At 36.8% G+C, this 13518-nt stretch overlaps 2 protein-coding genes across 4 annotated transcripts in view; one reads left to right on the forward strand and one right to left on the reverse strand.

Moving 5' to 3' along the window:
* Positions 1-8366, forward strand: part of LOC108767544 (transcription factor GAGA) — a 9105-nt gene extending 739 nt beyond the window's left edge. The window contains exons 2-7 of one of the 2 annotated variants that reach the window (XM_018517476.1): positions 1297-1504; positions 1956-2141; positions 2235-2478; positions 3107-3695; positions 4852-5234; positions 7811-8366. In XM_018517476.1, the coding sequence (XP_018372978.1) occupies positions 1316-1504; positions 1956-2141; positions 2235-2478; positions 3107-3695; positions 4852-5234; positions 7811-8109 (1890 nt within the window). In that variant the 5' untranslated portion in view covers positions 1297-1315 and the 3' untranslated portion in view covers positions 8110-8366. Of the gene's footprint in view, positions 1-1296; positions 1505-1955; positions 2142-2234; positions 2479-3106; positions 3844-4851; positions 5235-7810 lie in introns of those variants that run through there. The other variant, XR_001940440.1, reaches the window with a different exon arrangement.
* Positions 8367-8657: 291 nt separating this feature from the next.
* Positions 8658-13518, reverse strand: part of LOC108767513 (uncharacterized) — a 13102-nt gene continuing 8241 nt past the window's right edge. For both annotated transcript variants that reach the window (XM_018517424.1, XM_018517425.1), the window contains exons 3-6: positions 12262-12499; positions 10381-10772; positions 9809-10096; positions 8658-9171 (exon numbers count right to left, since the gene is read on the reverse strand). In XM_018517424.1, coding sequence (XP_018372926.1) covers positions 8983-9171; positions 9809-10096; positions 10381-10772; positions 12262-12499 — 1107 coding nt within the window. In that variant the 3' untranslated portion in view covers positions 8658-8982. The remainder of the gene's footprint in view (positions 9172-9808; positions 10097-10380; positions 10773-12261; positions 12500-13518) is intronic.

Raw genomic sequence — 13518 nt, forward strand, 5'->3', positions numbered from 1 at the left:
AGAGAGCAAAAGAGAAAGATCGTGCGCGTCGTTACCGTTAGTCAGAGTCAGGATTGTTGGCTGCACGCGTTCCTTACGTCTAATTTCTGAGATATCGGAAGTAATACCCAAAGCCGGTTTCCTGGGTTGTTTTTTCATGGTAGGACTTTGCTATTCACGGTTTTTTCGTCTACAATGTACCTGTCGTCAACTGCCTTAACTTTGTTATAGAATAGTCCGTAGAATAATCCTAAACAATACAAGGTGCTTCCCAGTAAGAAACACAGCTGACACTGTAGGTCTGTTTTTTTTATTCCTGTACTAGAATTTTCTCTTTCTTGCTTTCCCTATTTCACAAGTTCCAAAATTACACTAGTTCAGGAAGTTTCATATTGTCTGTTTTCTGTTCCTGCACTAGATTGTTCTAGAATTCTATTTCTCGCTTTAAACAAATATCAAACGTATATATATATCTCGCTTTAAGTTCCAAAAGTGTACACAGTTCAGTTACAGAAAACAGATTTTTAGAAAACAGATCTAGTATAACACTGAATCATTTCATCTTTGTTTAACATTGGCATAATGTAAACAACAATGACATAATGATTTACTTCTTTTTCTTGTGATGACCTAACATTCCGTATCCAGAGCATAATTTGACACAAACAAACGTCGTTTTAGTCTTTGACATTAAATAAATAAGAAAAATAAAACACTTGTGTCGATTGTATCTCCTAAAAAGAGAGCAGTTGTTATGATTCAAAGTATTACACAGGTCTGTCTTCTATACCTGAACTAGTATATACTTTTGGAACTTGGAGTGACTGGGTATATGTTTAATATTTGAATTTTTTTTTTCACATGTAATAAGCGATAAGGACAGAATGAAGCTTACAGCACTTGCGTTCAAATTGCAGTCTTGGCAAAAGCGAAAAAAAAAAAAAAGATCTAGTACAGTTATAAGAAAACAGACCTACTGTGTCATCTGTTAGCATTTTCAGCTGCAGTGAATTTGAATTGATCTGAATTGAACTAATAATGTTGTATGGTATGTAGAGCATGTAATGTCAATCAATAGTAGAGCATGTAACATTATTAATCCAATTCAGATTGGTTCAAACCTACTGCAGTCAAAAATGCTGTGTCTCATGCTGGGAAGCACCATCAGTAAATATACGTTTTTTTTCTGTTCAAAATGGTTCTTTGTTGGATTAATTTACAGCCATTGAATTAATTTACTTTTGATATGTTCTGACTTTGTAGATTTGCTTGATAAGAAATAGAGTGGTTGGATTTATGCGTCTTATTGTCTTGCAGTTAAGCTCTTAGAGACGGAATGGGTAGCAGTGGCCAACTCTACAGTCTGTCCTGGGGAGAGTTCAGTTCTTCTCTGGCCTCTGCAGTGCAGCTGTTGAGGGGAGATGGCGATTTGGTAGATGTTACTTTAGCTGCCGGCGGACGCAGCTTTCCTGCACACAAAATTGTTCTCTGTGCAGCCAGTCCGTTCCTGTTGGATTTGTTAAAGGTTGTGTCATCTTTTCGATAAGACTTTAAGACTGGTATTCATAGTCAATTCTTATTTAAGACTGTCTTAAGTACACTTTCTCAATTCTTTGGAGTGGAATCTCACTCTAAGGAGTGAAAATTGAGCCGGTCTTGAAAAAGTATGGCTCAATTTTTAATCTTTAAGTGCATACTAAAAGTTACTGTGAAAGTAACAAAGTTAAACGTAAAGCTATATAAATATTTTAAACGATTGACTATTTAATAATAATATTGTCACATTATTTAACAGAATATGTACGTATTATTTTATTGTCAAAGTTGATTATATTATGCCACATTTATTTTATATTCAGCAACTTTTAATATGTACTAATTCAGTATAGTGTGAGCGATTGAATTTATTATTAAATATTACTGTAGCGTGTAACGAAAACGTTGTAGAAACTTACAACAAAGTGCATTGTTTACAGAGCACACCATGCCAGCATCCAGTGGTTATGCTAGCAGGAATCGGAGCAGATGACTTAGAGTCTCTGCTGGAATTCGTATACCGAGGAGAAGTGAGCGTCGAGCCGGCACAGTTGCCTTCCTTGCTTCAGGCTGCCCATTGTCTGAGCATTCACGGATTGACGTCGTCAACCAATATATTAACAGAGGTATATTTCTAATGCATCTTATTTTATTGTACTTAAATAAAAGTAGAATGATTAATTTAAATGTAATACGTGTGTACGTGATATTACATTTAGAGTGGAGAAAAAGTTCCTGAGTCTGCGATACCAACAGTGACGAACGATGGAGTGTCGAGGACAACAGTCAACTCGCATCCATTGAAACGAAGAAAAAAGAGGAGGAAGTCATCGTCATCTTCTGGAAAGTGGCAATGTACTAGAAATACTGCTGACAGCGAAAGCAAGCCTTTGGAAGACAACAACAGAACAATGCCTTACGAAAACAAGGATGACGACGCCATGGATCAAACCGATGATACAGGTAATGTAAAGAATTTTGTAAAGATTTTATTTCTCCTGCTAAACTAAATAGTTTATTTTTTAAATGAGAAACAAGATTAGCTATGTAACAGATTTTGTATATAATTGTTTTGATATGTTTTGTAGTAAAATACTGATGACAAAGACATTTATTTTTTATATAATGTGATTTGTCAGATGGATTTTCTTTATTTTGTTACTTAGAGATTTTTATGTGCTTATTACAATTTTTTAATTAATTCCGATAACTACAAGCTTCTAATTAAGCATGCAAGATAGAAATATAATGAAATGGCAATTCCACTTGTGTTTTGTGTCCGGTGTATTACGTTTAGCATAGCAGCCGTCTAAAAATTATACCAAAAATTATATCACCTGCGGGAGATTTCGTATATCTACGTAGGCTTTTTTTCGTTTCATTAAAACGGACACAAGCACAACCATCGATCGGGTTGAACTGCATCTCTGATTGGTCGTCCTCCGATTCGTCTGAACCGTGAGAGCGAGAGCGAGAGAGCGAGAGCGAAAGGGAGAGAGAGAGAGCGTGAGAGGGGAAACAAATTCAAAGTAACCCAAAGCAACGTCAGTTCAGCCCTGTATGGTAACATTGTGTTTGTGTCTGTTAACAGCGGGCAACTGCCTGGTCGGAAACTATGCGAACAACCATCAGGGTGGCAGTCATTCACCGCGACTTCAAGAATCGTCCGTCGCGGACAATCATCAGGCGGCGCATCAGGATCACGTTGCGGACGAAGAGTCGCACTTGCATACGATGATGCCGTTGCAATTGCAGATACCGCAGTTCCACAGCTCCCTCAATATGGGCGGCTTTCCAGCTGGTATGGCGTTATCCGGCTTGGCGGCTACTCAGGCAGCATCGGCCGGTATGAATCAGTCGAAGGCGCGCGGCGCCTCCGACTGCCCGGGCGTTTGTCCACTTTGCGGTGCGACCTTACGTCAGGCGAGGAATCTTCGTAGGCATCTATTGTCTTCGTGCAAATTTCGGTTTAACAACTCGGCGAATGCGATAACGACGCAGAATTCCGACGCAACGACAGTGGAGATTAAGCCTGAAATTGAGGGTTACAACGATCAATCGTCGATGACATATGGGACCGACGGCAGTAACGACTGCGAACAGATAGTCTGCAATCCCACCTTACCCTCGCCAACGTCACACGAGCCTGAAAGCGCAGTATCGTCGCCGAGGAGCATCCCGTCGCCGACGATCGCCAGATAAATGTACAGGGAACGGACTCACCGGGAGTATCGAGAGATGAACGTGTTGTTCGTTTTATAGTTAATTTTTTTGCGGATTTTGTTCGGTTGTCAGTTGTGTTACAGTGATGCGACACTCAAGATCGTGGTGAGTGGGTGCGACAGTAAAGACAGAGAGGAGAGATAAGATATTTTGCATTGTATAGTTACATATATATTAACGAAAGCGAACGGTTATTTGTAATTATTGACGTACACGTTATTTAACTAGGTCAAAAATTCGGAATATATTTGCGCGTTTAGTTTTATACGAGAATCTTCCACCTTAGTATGTAAGATAGTACTATAGGATTATAATTGAAGATTTAAGCATGATAAATGATAAAAATCTATCGTGAAAATTATCATTATTCTTTTACCATTGGGGCTTACATGATAATTGGGGTTTCATGCGATAGTGCAATTAAACTTCGTCCACTGCAGTTCGTTTTTACTGCCCCTTTAATTCCTCCTTTTACCATAGAATGGTCTAATAATAGTACGTTTCTAAGAACGCTGCGCTTGTCTTAGCGATGAGATACTGCCGTGTCTCCAGATACGGGCTACATTTACGAATACCATTTTCTAATAAAATTTTGCAACAGCCACAAAGTGAAAATTAATCAGCGCACATTCCTATTTTGTAATGGCAAGCTCTGCTGCGTACGTGGACTGTTGACAATAGAACATACACAAAACCACTAATACTTTAATTGAGAAAGAAATAAAATAACGGATATAACGATGTATTATCCAATTTTTCTTTTTCAATAAAGCGCAAATAAAATACGTGATTGTGTGTTGTGTTATTTTCCACAAAACACGATTTTGATGTTATTTACGAGTCTGATGTGAAGAGCGTACTGCAACAGTAAACAGTCTGGGCTAATCCACATTTTGTAAAAACGGAATAATGTGGATTAGCTCCACAACATACTTTTCGATCACTTTAATTTTAGGATTAATTAATTGATTTACTCCATTTTTTTAAAATTTGGATTAATCTATTGTTGCAGCAAGTCCTTCGATTATTCCATCTATTTTTGTATCATATTAGCTTGGATTATACGCTAGAGATATGTCTAATGCGAGATGTTCCTATCAGATAAGTTTCAAGTCTGTCTAGTTTCGAATTCGTTCTAGGGGACGGATCGAAAGCACGTAGTCTGTCCGATCAGCCGGTGTCGTGTCCGCTGTGCGGCGCGATTCTGCGTCAATCGAGAAATCTCAGGAGACACTTGGAGCTTCTGCACTTCGGTCTGGGCAACAGTAACAAGTCCGGGATACACGCGAGACATCGACGCGCGGCAGCGGTAGCGGCGGTCGCGGCGGCGGACAGAGCCAGCGATTTCGGTCTGTCATCCTTGGCGTGCGTTCGTCCCACTGCCAGGCTGGACTCGCACCTCGCCACGAGATCCTCCGAGGCCTCGGATTTTTCCATAGTGACACCCCTGTCGATTGCCTCGTCCGTCAGTTCCGCTTCGAGCGTCAGTCTTTCAGGTGAACCGCAAGTTACTCGCAAGTTAGTCGGATTTCAGGAATAAATAATCACAAATAAGGAAGAAGACTTTATTTGTTTAAAGCGAATGTTGATGCCTAATAACACTAGTTTAAGATTTTGAGCCTGAACTTGTCATCGAATTTTTCCATTCCAAAAGGTACTTTTTTCAATATGTAGTAATTTTATTGAAATTATTAATTTTTGTTTGTAATGGTTTTTTGCGTCACATATAATTGTTTAAAATTCAACAGTAGTTGCTTAGTATATTTTTGTTCCAATACTCCTAATGTTTCGCAGTTATTATCAAATCCTGGTGCAAACATTCGCTTCGTATATCACTTGTCGCACTTAAATTATTCGGAAAGAAATATTACATTAAAAAATGACACGCTATATCTTAAAAATTAATATGCTTTTTGTTAAAAATTCGATGTGCTGAAATTTTTCTAACGACAAATTCAAACTCAGTGTTCTAAAATATGTTTTTAAAAAACTTGTTTCCTTTTCTTTTACTAAAAGTTATACAAAATCTAAGAACTAGTGTAATATTTTTGCATGAATCTTATAATTTTCAGTTTAAACAAAGTGTACATCGATTATTTGTCGATTTTAAAACAGTCCTAAACTAAAGCTTTTTTTGAATAATTAATTGGCGCACAGTTTGCTTGATTTGAAAATCAAGTAAAATTCACAAAAAATATTAAAAACCAACATCTGCTTTTATTGAATATATCCTTTTGCGCTTACTTGTGTTGAATATTTGCCGATCAATTTTCACTTACTAAAAATATTTTATTTTTATACGTCTATAGACGCTTGTTATACATATACATATAAGCATGTTATTTAATTCGAGTAAATTCCTGAATTCGAATGCAATTATAGAGAAAAAATATTTCCTGAGTAAAGAGAGAAAGCGGGAGGGGGAGGGGAGGGGGGAGGGGGGAGAGGGAGAGGGAGAGGGAGAGAGAGAGGGAGAGGGAGAGGGAGAGAGAGAGGGAGAGGGAGAGGGAGAGAGAGAGGGAGAGGGAGAGGGAGAGAGAGAGGGAGAGGGAGAGGGAGAGAGAGAGGGAGAGGGAGAGGGAGAGAGAGAGGGAGAGGGAGAGGGAGAGGGAGGGAGAGAGAGGGGGGGGGAGTGTTATCTGAATAAGGATTTCCTCTCCGTGTATGAGGTGCTTGAAGAATAATTACTGCTAATGAGCTCATTGGTTGTAAGCCATTGGAGAAATGTTACACAATGGCATTAAAATTTTAATGTTACGCTTCACGTGCATTATACGATGTTCGCGCGATATTGTCGGAGGATTAACGGATGCACCGAATGCGTTATCGTTTTCACTAAAGCGGTTACACCGCGAACATATTCACGTGAATTACAACAAGTCCCTCTTTATGTGAGTATAAATTCTGTACCGCGCGATCATAAGCACTGATAATTATCAATGTTTTGCGAGAACGTGATTGCGCCCGGATTCGCGGTGGGATTTATTATACCATCGCGATTAATCCTTGTAACGTTAAGTTTCATGTTTATTTAAAAACGTAATATTGATTACTTTTATTGAGTTGGAACAAAAGTTCATAATATTACGAATTTCAAAATTCAAACAGCTGTAATTTTGTTAAATATTAATTTAGTTTAAAAGAAAACGGTTTTAATGCTGAAAATATCTACTTTCGAAAAGTCGAATACTATTGATTTTCTGTGAATTTAGTAATCCTTGCAGAATACTTGCCATAGAAAACTACGAGCTGGAAAAAATGAGAAATTTTTTTCTCACTTTGTGAGTCTGTCACATGTCTGCCAAAATCCGAAAATTTTCGATTTTTTAACTGAAAGCTTAAAGTTTTTCCTGCAAAATGTTTTTTTTTTAAATATTTTTTTAATTTCTTGTTATAGAATTATCGCGGATTAAATAAAAGGAGCATTTTAACTTCGATTACTTATGACTTCATTAAAAATCATCGTATCACAATTCAAAAGACATACTTAAAGTTGAAACTTTGCTCTCTCGAATGGTATATAATTGCCAAATTTTTTCTAAAAGCGCGCGCGTGTAGACATAAATAAAATACTAACTTTTGTTTTGACCCCATTTTTACGGAATGAATTTTCATTGTTAGGAATCGATGGCATGCAATCGTGATTTTTATTCTCGAGATACTAATTAATTAATTACAAATTATTATTCGTAAAATATTCGTCTTTTTTTAAAATCAATATTAACGTAATAATATCGATGAACATTCTATAACAGTTTGGAATTCTCTGCCTTTTATCATCTTTTTTCATTAGAACACAAGAGCTTAATTTTACAATTAATTAAAAATTTTAATAATTTCATATACGCTTATTATTTATAAATAATATGCTTATTTTTGTTGCAATCAATTATTATATCAAAAGTACTTCAAAATTAATATTATAAAATTTTAATGATTCAAAAAATATTCAAACTTATTTTTTGGAACATTTTGTTTTTTAATTATATCGGTTGTAGCAAATGAGCGATACGTAGTCTCGAGATCACATTATCTCAACATCAACAAAACAGATTTTTTTCGGTATTCATAGGGAATCTGATAAGTACAAGTTCGAGCCTATTGAGTTCCGGTGATCAAAATGGACATACGTTGCCGGGAGCCACCGGAGCTACGTGCAGCACGTCAATGGTGCCTCCGACTAACGGAATCTACTCCTCGGATGGCGGTCCCAGTATGTTGAGCTGCCTGTTGCCGTCGTTGCCAACTTTACCGTCCTTCTCTACGTCCCACGATGTGTTCCGACACGGGGAAATGTTGCGCGCGGGGATCGCCTACCACGATTCCTCTCGACAGCACGTCAGGCACATGCAGCGCACGGACGTCACCTAATTTCGTGACTAGACGTAGAAAAAATCGAAACCAAGGCTGACAGTATTAACGGAACACTAAATAGACACCACTAAGTGTAGACTTTGCTTATAAAAGTACGGATATTTAACGCGATGTGGTAATTATGGACGGGTACTAAAAATGGCATTAAAAATGCCGCTAAAATGCGGCGTGATAGCGATAAAATAGTGCGACGAGTAGCGACGATGTGTTGTAGGAATTTTTTTACTCGGTGCTATGTATAGATTCAAATATGTACGACCTGTAGATAATAAATCGTTTAGTAATAATAAATATATACATCTATTCTCTACTTCATTGGACATTGATATGTGAACGCAATTTTTTAAAAAAAGGTTTCGTTTATTGAAAATTCTATAAAAGCGAATATAAGAAATAAGATCCATTCGGAATATATCACAAGCTGCAAGTTTTGTCTTAATAATAATTTGCATGAGATTCATTTCGATAAAATATTATAGTCGATTTTCTTATAAAAAAATGATATCATTTCGATCACTTTAAGATATTTAAAACATTTATAGTCCATAAATTTATAGTCGCAAAATTTATAGTCCAATTTTTTGTGCTAACTATAATTGCGATTATTTTTGGAGATTACTCACGCGACGTGGTAATCTTCAAAAAGTATCTCATACTACGTATCGTTTTAATTAATTCCGAATTTGTAATTTCTGAAAATATTTAAGTCACTGAGCCAAGAGAGAAGAGGTACTTTTCCTTTATGAACATCGAACTCAGGAGATCCTCTTCCTGAAGAAAATCCTTTTATCCTGCACGCCGATCATTCGCAACTATCTTTGAGATCATAATCATGAACTTTGAGATCTACAACGATCTTTGAGATCATAATCAAATGATTAGATTCATCTCTTCATGAGGCTTGCTGTTTCCCAGAATAAATGGCCAATTTCTTCTGGAAATTCTTTCGAGGTCCCCTTCTAAGAGCTTCACCAGATCATCGAAATATCTCAAGTCGTGAACATCTTCTAGTAACCTCGTTGTATCACTTGATAAATTGATCGCCTTCTTTTCGTCGCACTGTAAAGTTATAAGATGCATGAATATTGTATAGTAATAGTTTTAACAGAAATGAAATGTTAAGATGCAAGTGACTCTTTTCCTTTCGTACGTTGGATACGTTTTAGCAGATTTCAATCCGTTATTTAATTACGATGTTTAATATCGAAAATTGAGAAGTTGCAACATATGATCTCTTTAAAAATGTTTATTGACGAAGATTTTATTTCGCATTAATTGAAAAGTTTGTCAATAATTTAACGTAAATACAGTTAATGCCAAATAATAAAGACAATCAGTATGATATATCGGATGACCCAGAATTTGCGATTTTAAATACTATAGCAAGAAAGTTCTCACTTCAGTGCGCACTTCAGTCCTCATCACTCAAGTGATCGTCTAAACGTAATCCGTAATTGGCCATATGTCATATTTAAATCCTAATTATCTCCAAAAGTACTACTTAAAATAAAAATTTACAAATAACTTTTTTACTTAATTTTTCGAGAACTTTCGTGTTATATTTTGAGTCATGAATTCTGAGGCAGAATTTCTATAAACTATCTGTACAGTTTTTGTATTTTTTCGCAGTAATATCCTTGTAATTAATTTCCTCGAGAATTTGATAATATATAACTATTTAAGGTGAGACATTTACCTGAAACTTTGTACGTAAACCGCGTATGTCCCCGTGGATCTCTTTATTGGCGAGTTGCAACCGTTCTATTCTATCGCGGAGATGGCGTATCCAATTATTCGGATCGTCGGGAACCGCCGGCGCTTCCACGTCTGTCTCGATGGTCAGAGCCAGTCTGGTTAATTGGTCGTGAGAGGACGTGCTACTGCAAAATCGATCCTCCTCCTCCAAGAGAACAGTTGCTTTCCTGGGATCGCTCCGAAGACCTTCGAGGATAGATACTACTTCATTGATAGCGGTACTTCGATCCTGTAAAATAATTCATTCTATATTTCAGTCTATACGCAAATCGCACAGTTTGATTAAATAATTATCTTTATGCAGGCTCTCTTTCGTTATCCCTTACAGAAATTTAATACTAGAAGTGATTAATTATTTATTTCGAGTATTAAAAGCACTGCTGTCTACCGCTAAATTTCGTGTTACTAAATTTCACTGTTATCGAGTGCTTTCTATGCTCAAAATAAGTAACTTTCCGTGTTAAATCGACCAGGATGAAACTGGATTCCTGTAAGGGACGCGAAAGAACGTACGTTTGCAAAATTCGCGGTGCGCTCTTTCGACGCAATCGCCAGCTCATCGCAGAGACACATCGGCGTGTTTTGCGCGTCGCTCTGGGTCTCCAAGCTCCAATCGTAACTCTGTATACCGGAAGTGTCCTCCAGGGAGGGTGGCCTGGTGGTCGAACCCTTGCAGTCGTCCCAGGTGGAGTTCAGTCTGTTGTAACTCGATCTGCTGCTGTCACCGGTCTTCATACTTCGCACACCGCAGTCTGCGTCGGTCGAAGAATCATTGTTCGACTTCATTGATGCGTTAAAATCATCGGTGGCCCATTGTCGACGCTCGGAAATGGGCGAGGAAATCGCGCATGTCCTCACATTCGTGCTTGGTAAGTTCAGAAGTGTTCTCAGCTGCGTCGTTGTATCTGCGTTCATGATTTTGTATGTAATCTACTAATCGTATTTTCCAAGTTCCGATCAGGCAATTTTGAAAAGGAAATAAAAATATGGAATAAAATATTGATTTTTGTAAGTTAAAAGTCTCGTCAGGCTATAAAAAAAAAGTAGCACAAGGTAGCTGATTAAAATTTACGTTTCTAGGCGTAATTTTTTAATTATTTTATATAATACATTATAGGACCGAATATGTGATAACACAAATTATAGAAATCAAAACTTTAAACGGTTTAGCTGGATCTTGATGCTTGTATGATTCTTGTGTGAATTTATATACTAACGTATGTAGTCCCCAGAAACGCGCGCCGGAATGATTTTTCGGTCTTGAAACGCTAACTCTACTAAACTACCGCAGACATTTACAGATTTACTGATTTTAATATGTCATTCAACATTATTAAGATCGTTTCGAAGATGTGAATAAGCATCAAAATTTGTGATTCACGAGTTAAATTGATTAGCAATTTAATAAATTTTTATGCTTATTCGCATCTTCGAAACAATCTTAATAATGTTGAATGACATATGTAAATACGTAAATGTCTGCGGTAGTTTAGTAGAGTTAACGTTTCAAGACCGAAAAATCATTTCGGCGCGCGTTTCTGGGGACTACATACGTAGTATATAAATTCACACAAGAATCATACAAGCATCAAGATCCAGCTAGACCGTTTAAGGCTTTGATTTTAAATTATTGTCAAAATTATTATGTTCTTTTCTCGTTTTGAGGAATAATTTTGACGAATAGTATATTAACATAAAAAAGGAGTAGGCAAATACTAGAAAATCATTTTTAATTAAAAAAATTCTATATGAGAGATGCTTATTAATTAGGCAAAGCATTATGAGTGTATGACCTCTCCTTTTCTTATAGAATCTTAATAAAATTAATGGCGAATTAATTAAAAAATTGTTGATAAGCTCTTAAGTACTCAATTAAAACGCGGATAAAATAATAGCGTTATTTCATCATGATTATAGATATCGAGAATTTATATCCGTATAATTTTACAATAGTCACGCATTTAGTGGAGAGAATGCCGATTGAGCTCGAGTTGGGGATGATCGTTCAAAGCTCGGAGCTGCTTTCATTAACTTTCTTTAGCCTCCCACAGATTCAATCGAACCCGGATCGAACTTCGTCTGTTGGTGTGCCCGCAACAATGCTCGTGGCAGTTTCGCAGTCTCACGCCACTCGGCATCTTTACGGTGGTAGCACCCAGCCACGATCCCGGCGACGAAGGAAACGAAGTAAATCTGATACGTCAAGCAACTCGATTCCGCGCATTGGTAAACCGCGAAACTTTATTAGGTCAGGTGCCACCGTGGCCGACGAGTTCCACGAGGTGGCTTTGCTCGAAGCCGGTTCTAGGGAAGCGGCGTTTCCTTCCTCGGACTTTGGATCGAACGAAAAGGGAAGGATGGAGACAGCGGAGAGGAAGACCTTAGATTGCGTACCGATTTGCTTGGAATCGATGAGACGACTCAACTGTTTTCGGCAACGGCGGGACTTCCATTCTCTGCTCTCGTTCTCTGTCGTGAATCTCGCCTGGGAGAAGGTAAAGCAGCGAGGGGATGGTATGAGTATCTGGTATTCCTGAGATCTGATCAATCTCTCTGGGGTGTAGCAGATGGGAGTGATGCATTCTTTCTTGACGTTGCGCTCGCTGCTGATTACAATCGTGGGTGGGCTGCTCTGCATGTCGATAGAAATTATTTAATAATCGCATGTCTATCATTCAGGTCTCGATGGGATCGACGAATTATGTTGTTAAGTCTTCGTGACGTTATATCGAGCAATTTTCGAGTCCGATAAATGCAAATGAAAAATTTAAAAGAACTTGAGTTATTAAAGAGCATAGACTTATATACATAAGCTCTGTTGTAGAGGAAAGTCGCCGATACTGACTGGATCTCCTAAAGTGACACCCCCTTATTTCTCAGAAATTAACTATTGCACTCTATTAATACTAATAAAATCATGATCTGTTTAGCTAATTAAAGAAGTACAAACTCATAATTCATATATTTGTGGTTTATTTCTATACCAAATCAGTTAAAAATCAATTCTATGAATCCGAGAAGAAAATTCTTACGGTGTTCTTTTGCGTAATTAAAATAATAGTGACTGTATCATTGATAATATTATGTCATTTTAAATGTTTATAGTTTCATAAATTAGTTTTCTTTACAGAATAGGATATATCTTTATTTGTAGAATAGGAATGTTGGTATTATTGCCTACTATGTCAGTTTTGGAGCCCATTTTGTCAGACGCTCATGTTTTCATAACTTATGAAAAACTTAATTATTGCAAAATTGCAAACAGTATTATAAAAATTGTTTATATCTGATAGAAGACACTTTTTACTTTGTATTTATGTTTTTGAAGATGTATTTTTACCTTTTGTTTAAGAAATATTGTCTAAAAACAAAGTGGTATGTCGGTATCGGTGATCTTCCTCTATAATTGAACTAATATAGGTATATTTAGAACTTAAAAGTGAAAGGAACTTAAGGAGGTTGTAAGGCAAATGCAATATGTTAAGAACTACTTGAAAAAATTACGTACTATTCTAAATTTCATTTAATAATAATACAAAAAAAATAGAAACAATTGACCATCTGGATCAAAAGTTATTTAAATAAGTAGTAATATTTTTTAAATTTGTACTCTAATATAAATATATGAAAATGTATTATAAAATAATGATA

This window comes from Trachymyrmex cornetzi, unplaced genomic scaffold (assembly GCF_001594075.2).
Source record: "Trachymyrmex cornetzi isolate Tcor2-1 unplaced genomic scaffold, Tcor1.1 scaffold687, whole genome shotgun sequence".
In the NCBI taxonomy this organism is placed as follows: Eukaryota; Metazoa; Arthropoda; class Insecta; order Hymenoptera; family Formicidae; genus Trachymyrmex; species Trachymyrmex cornetzi.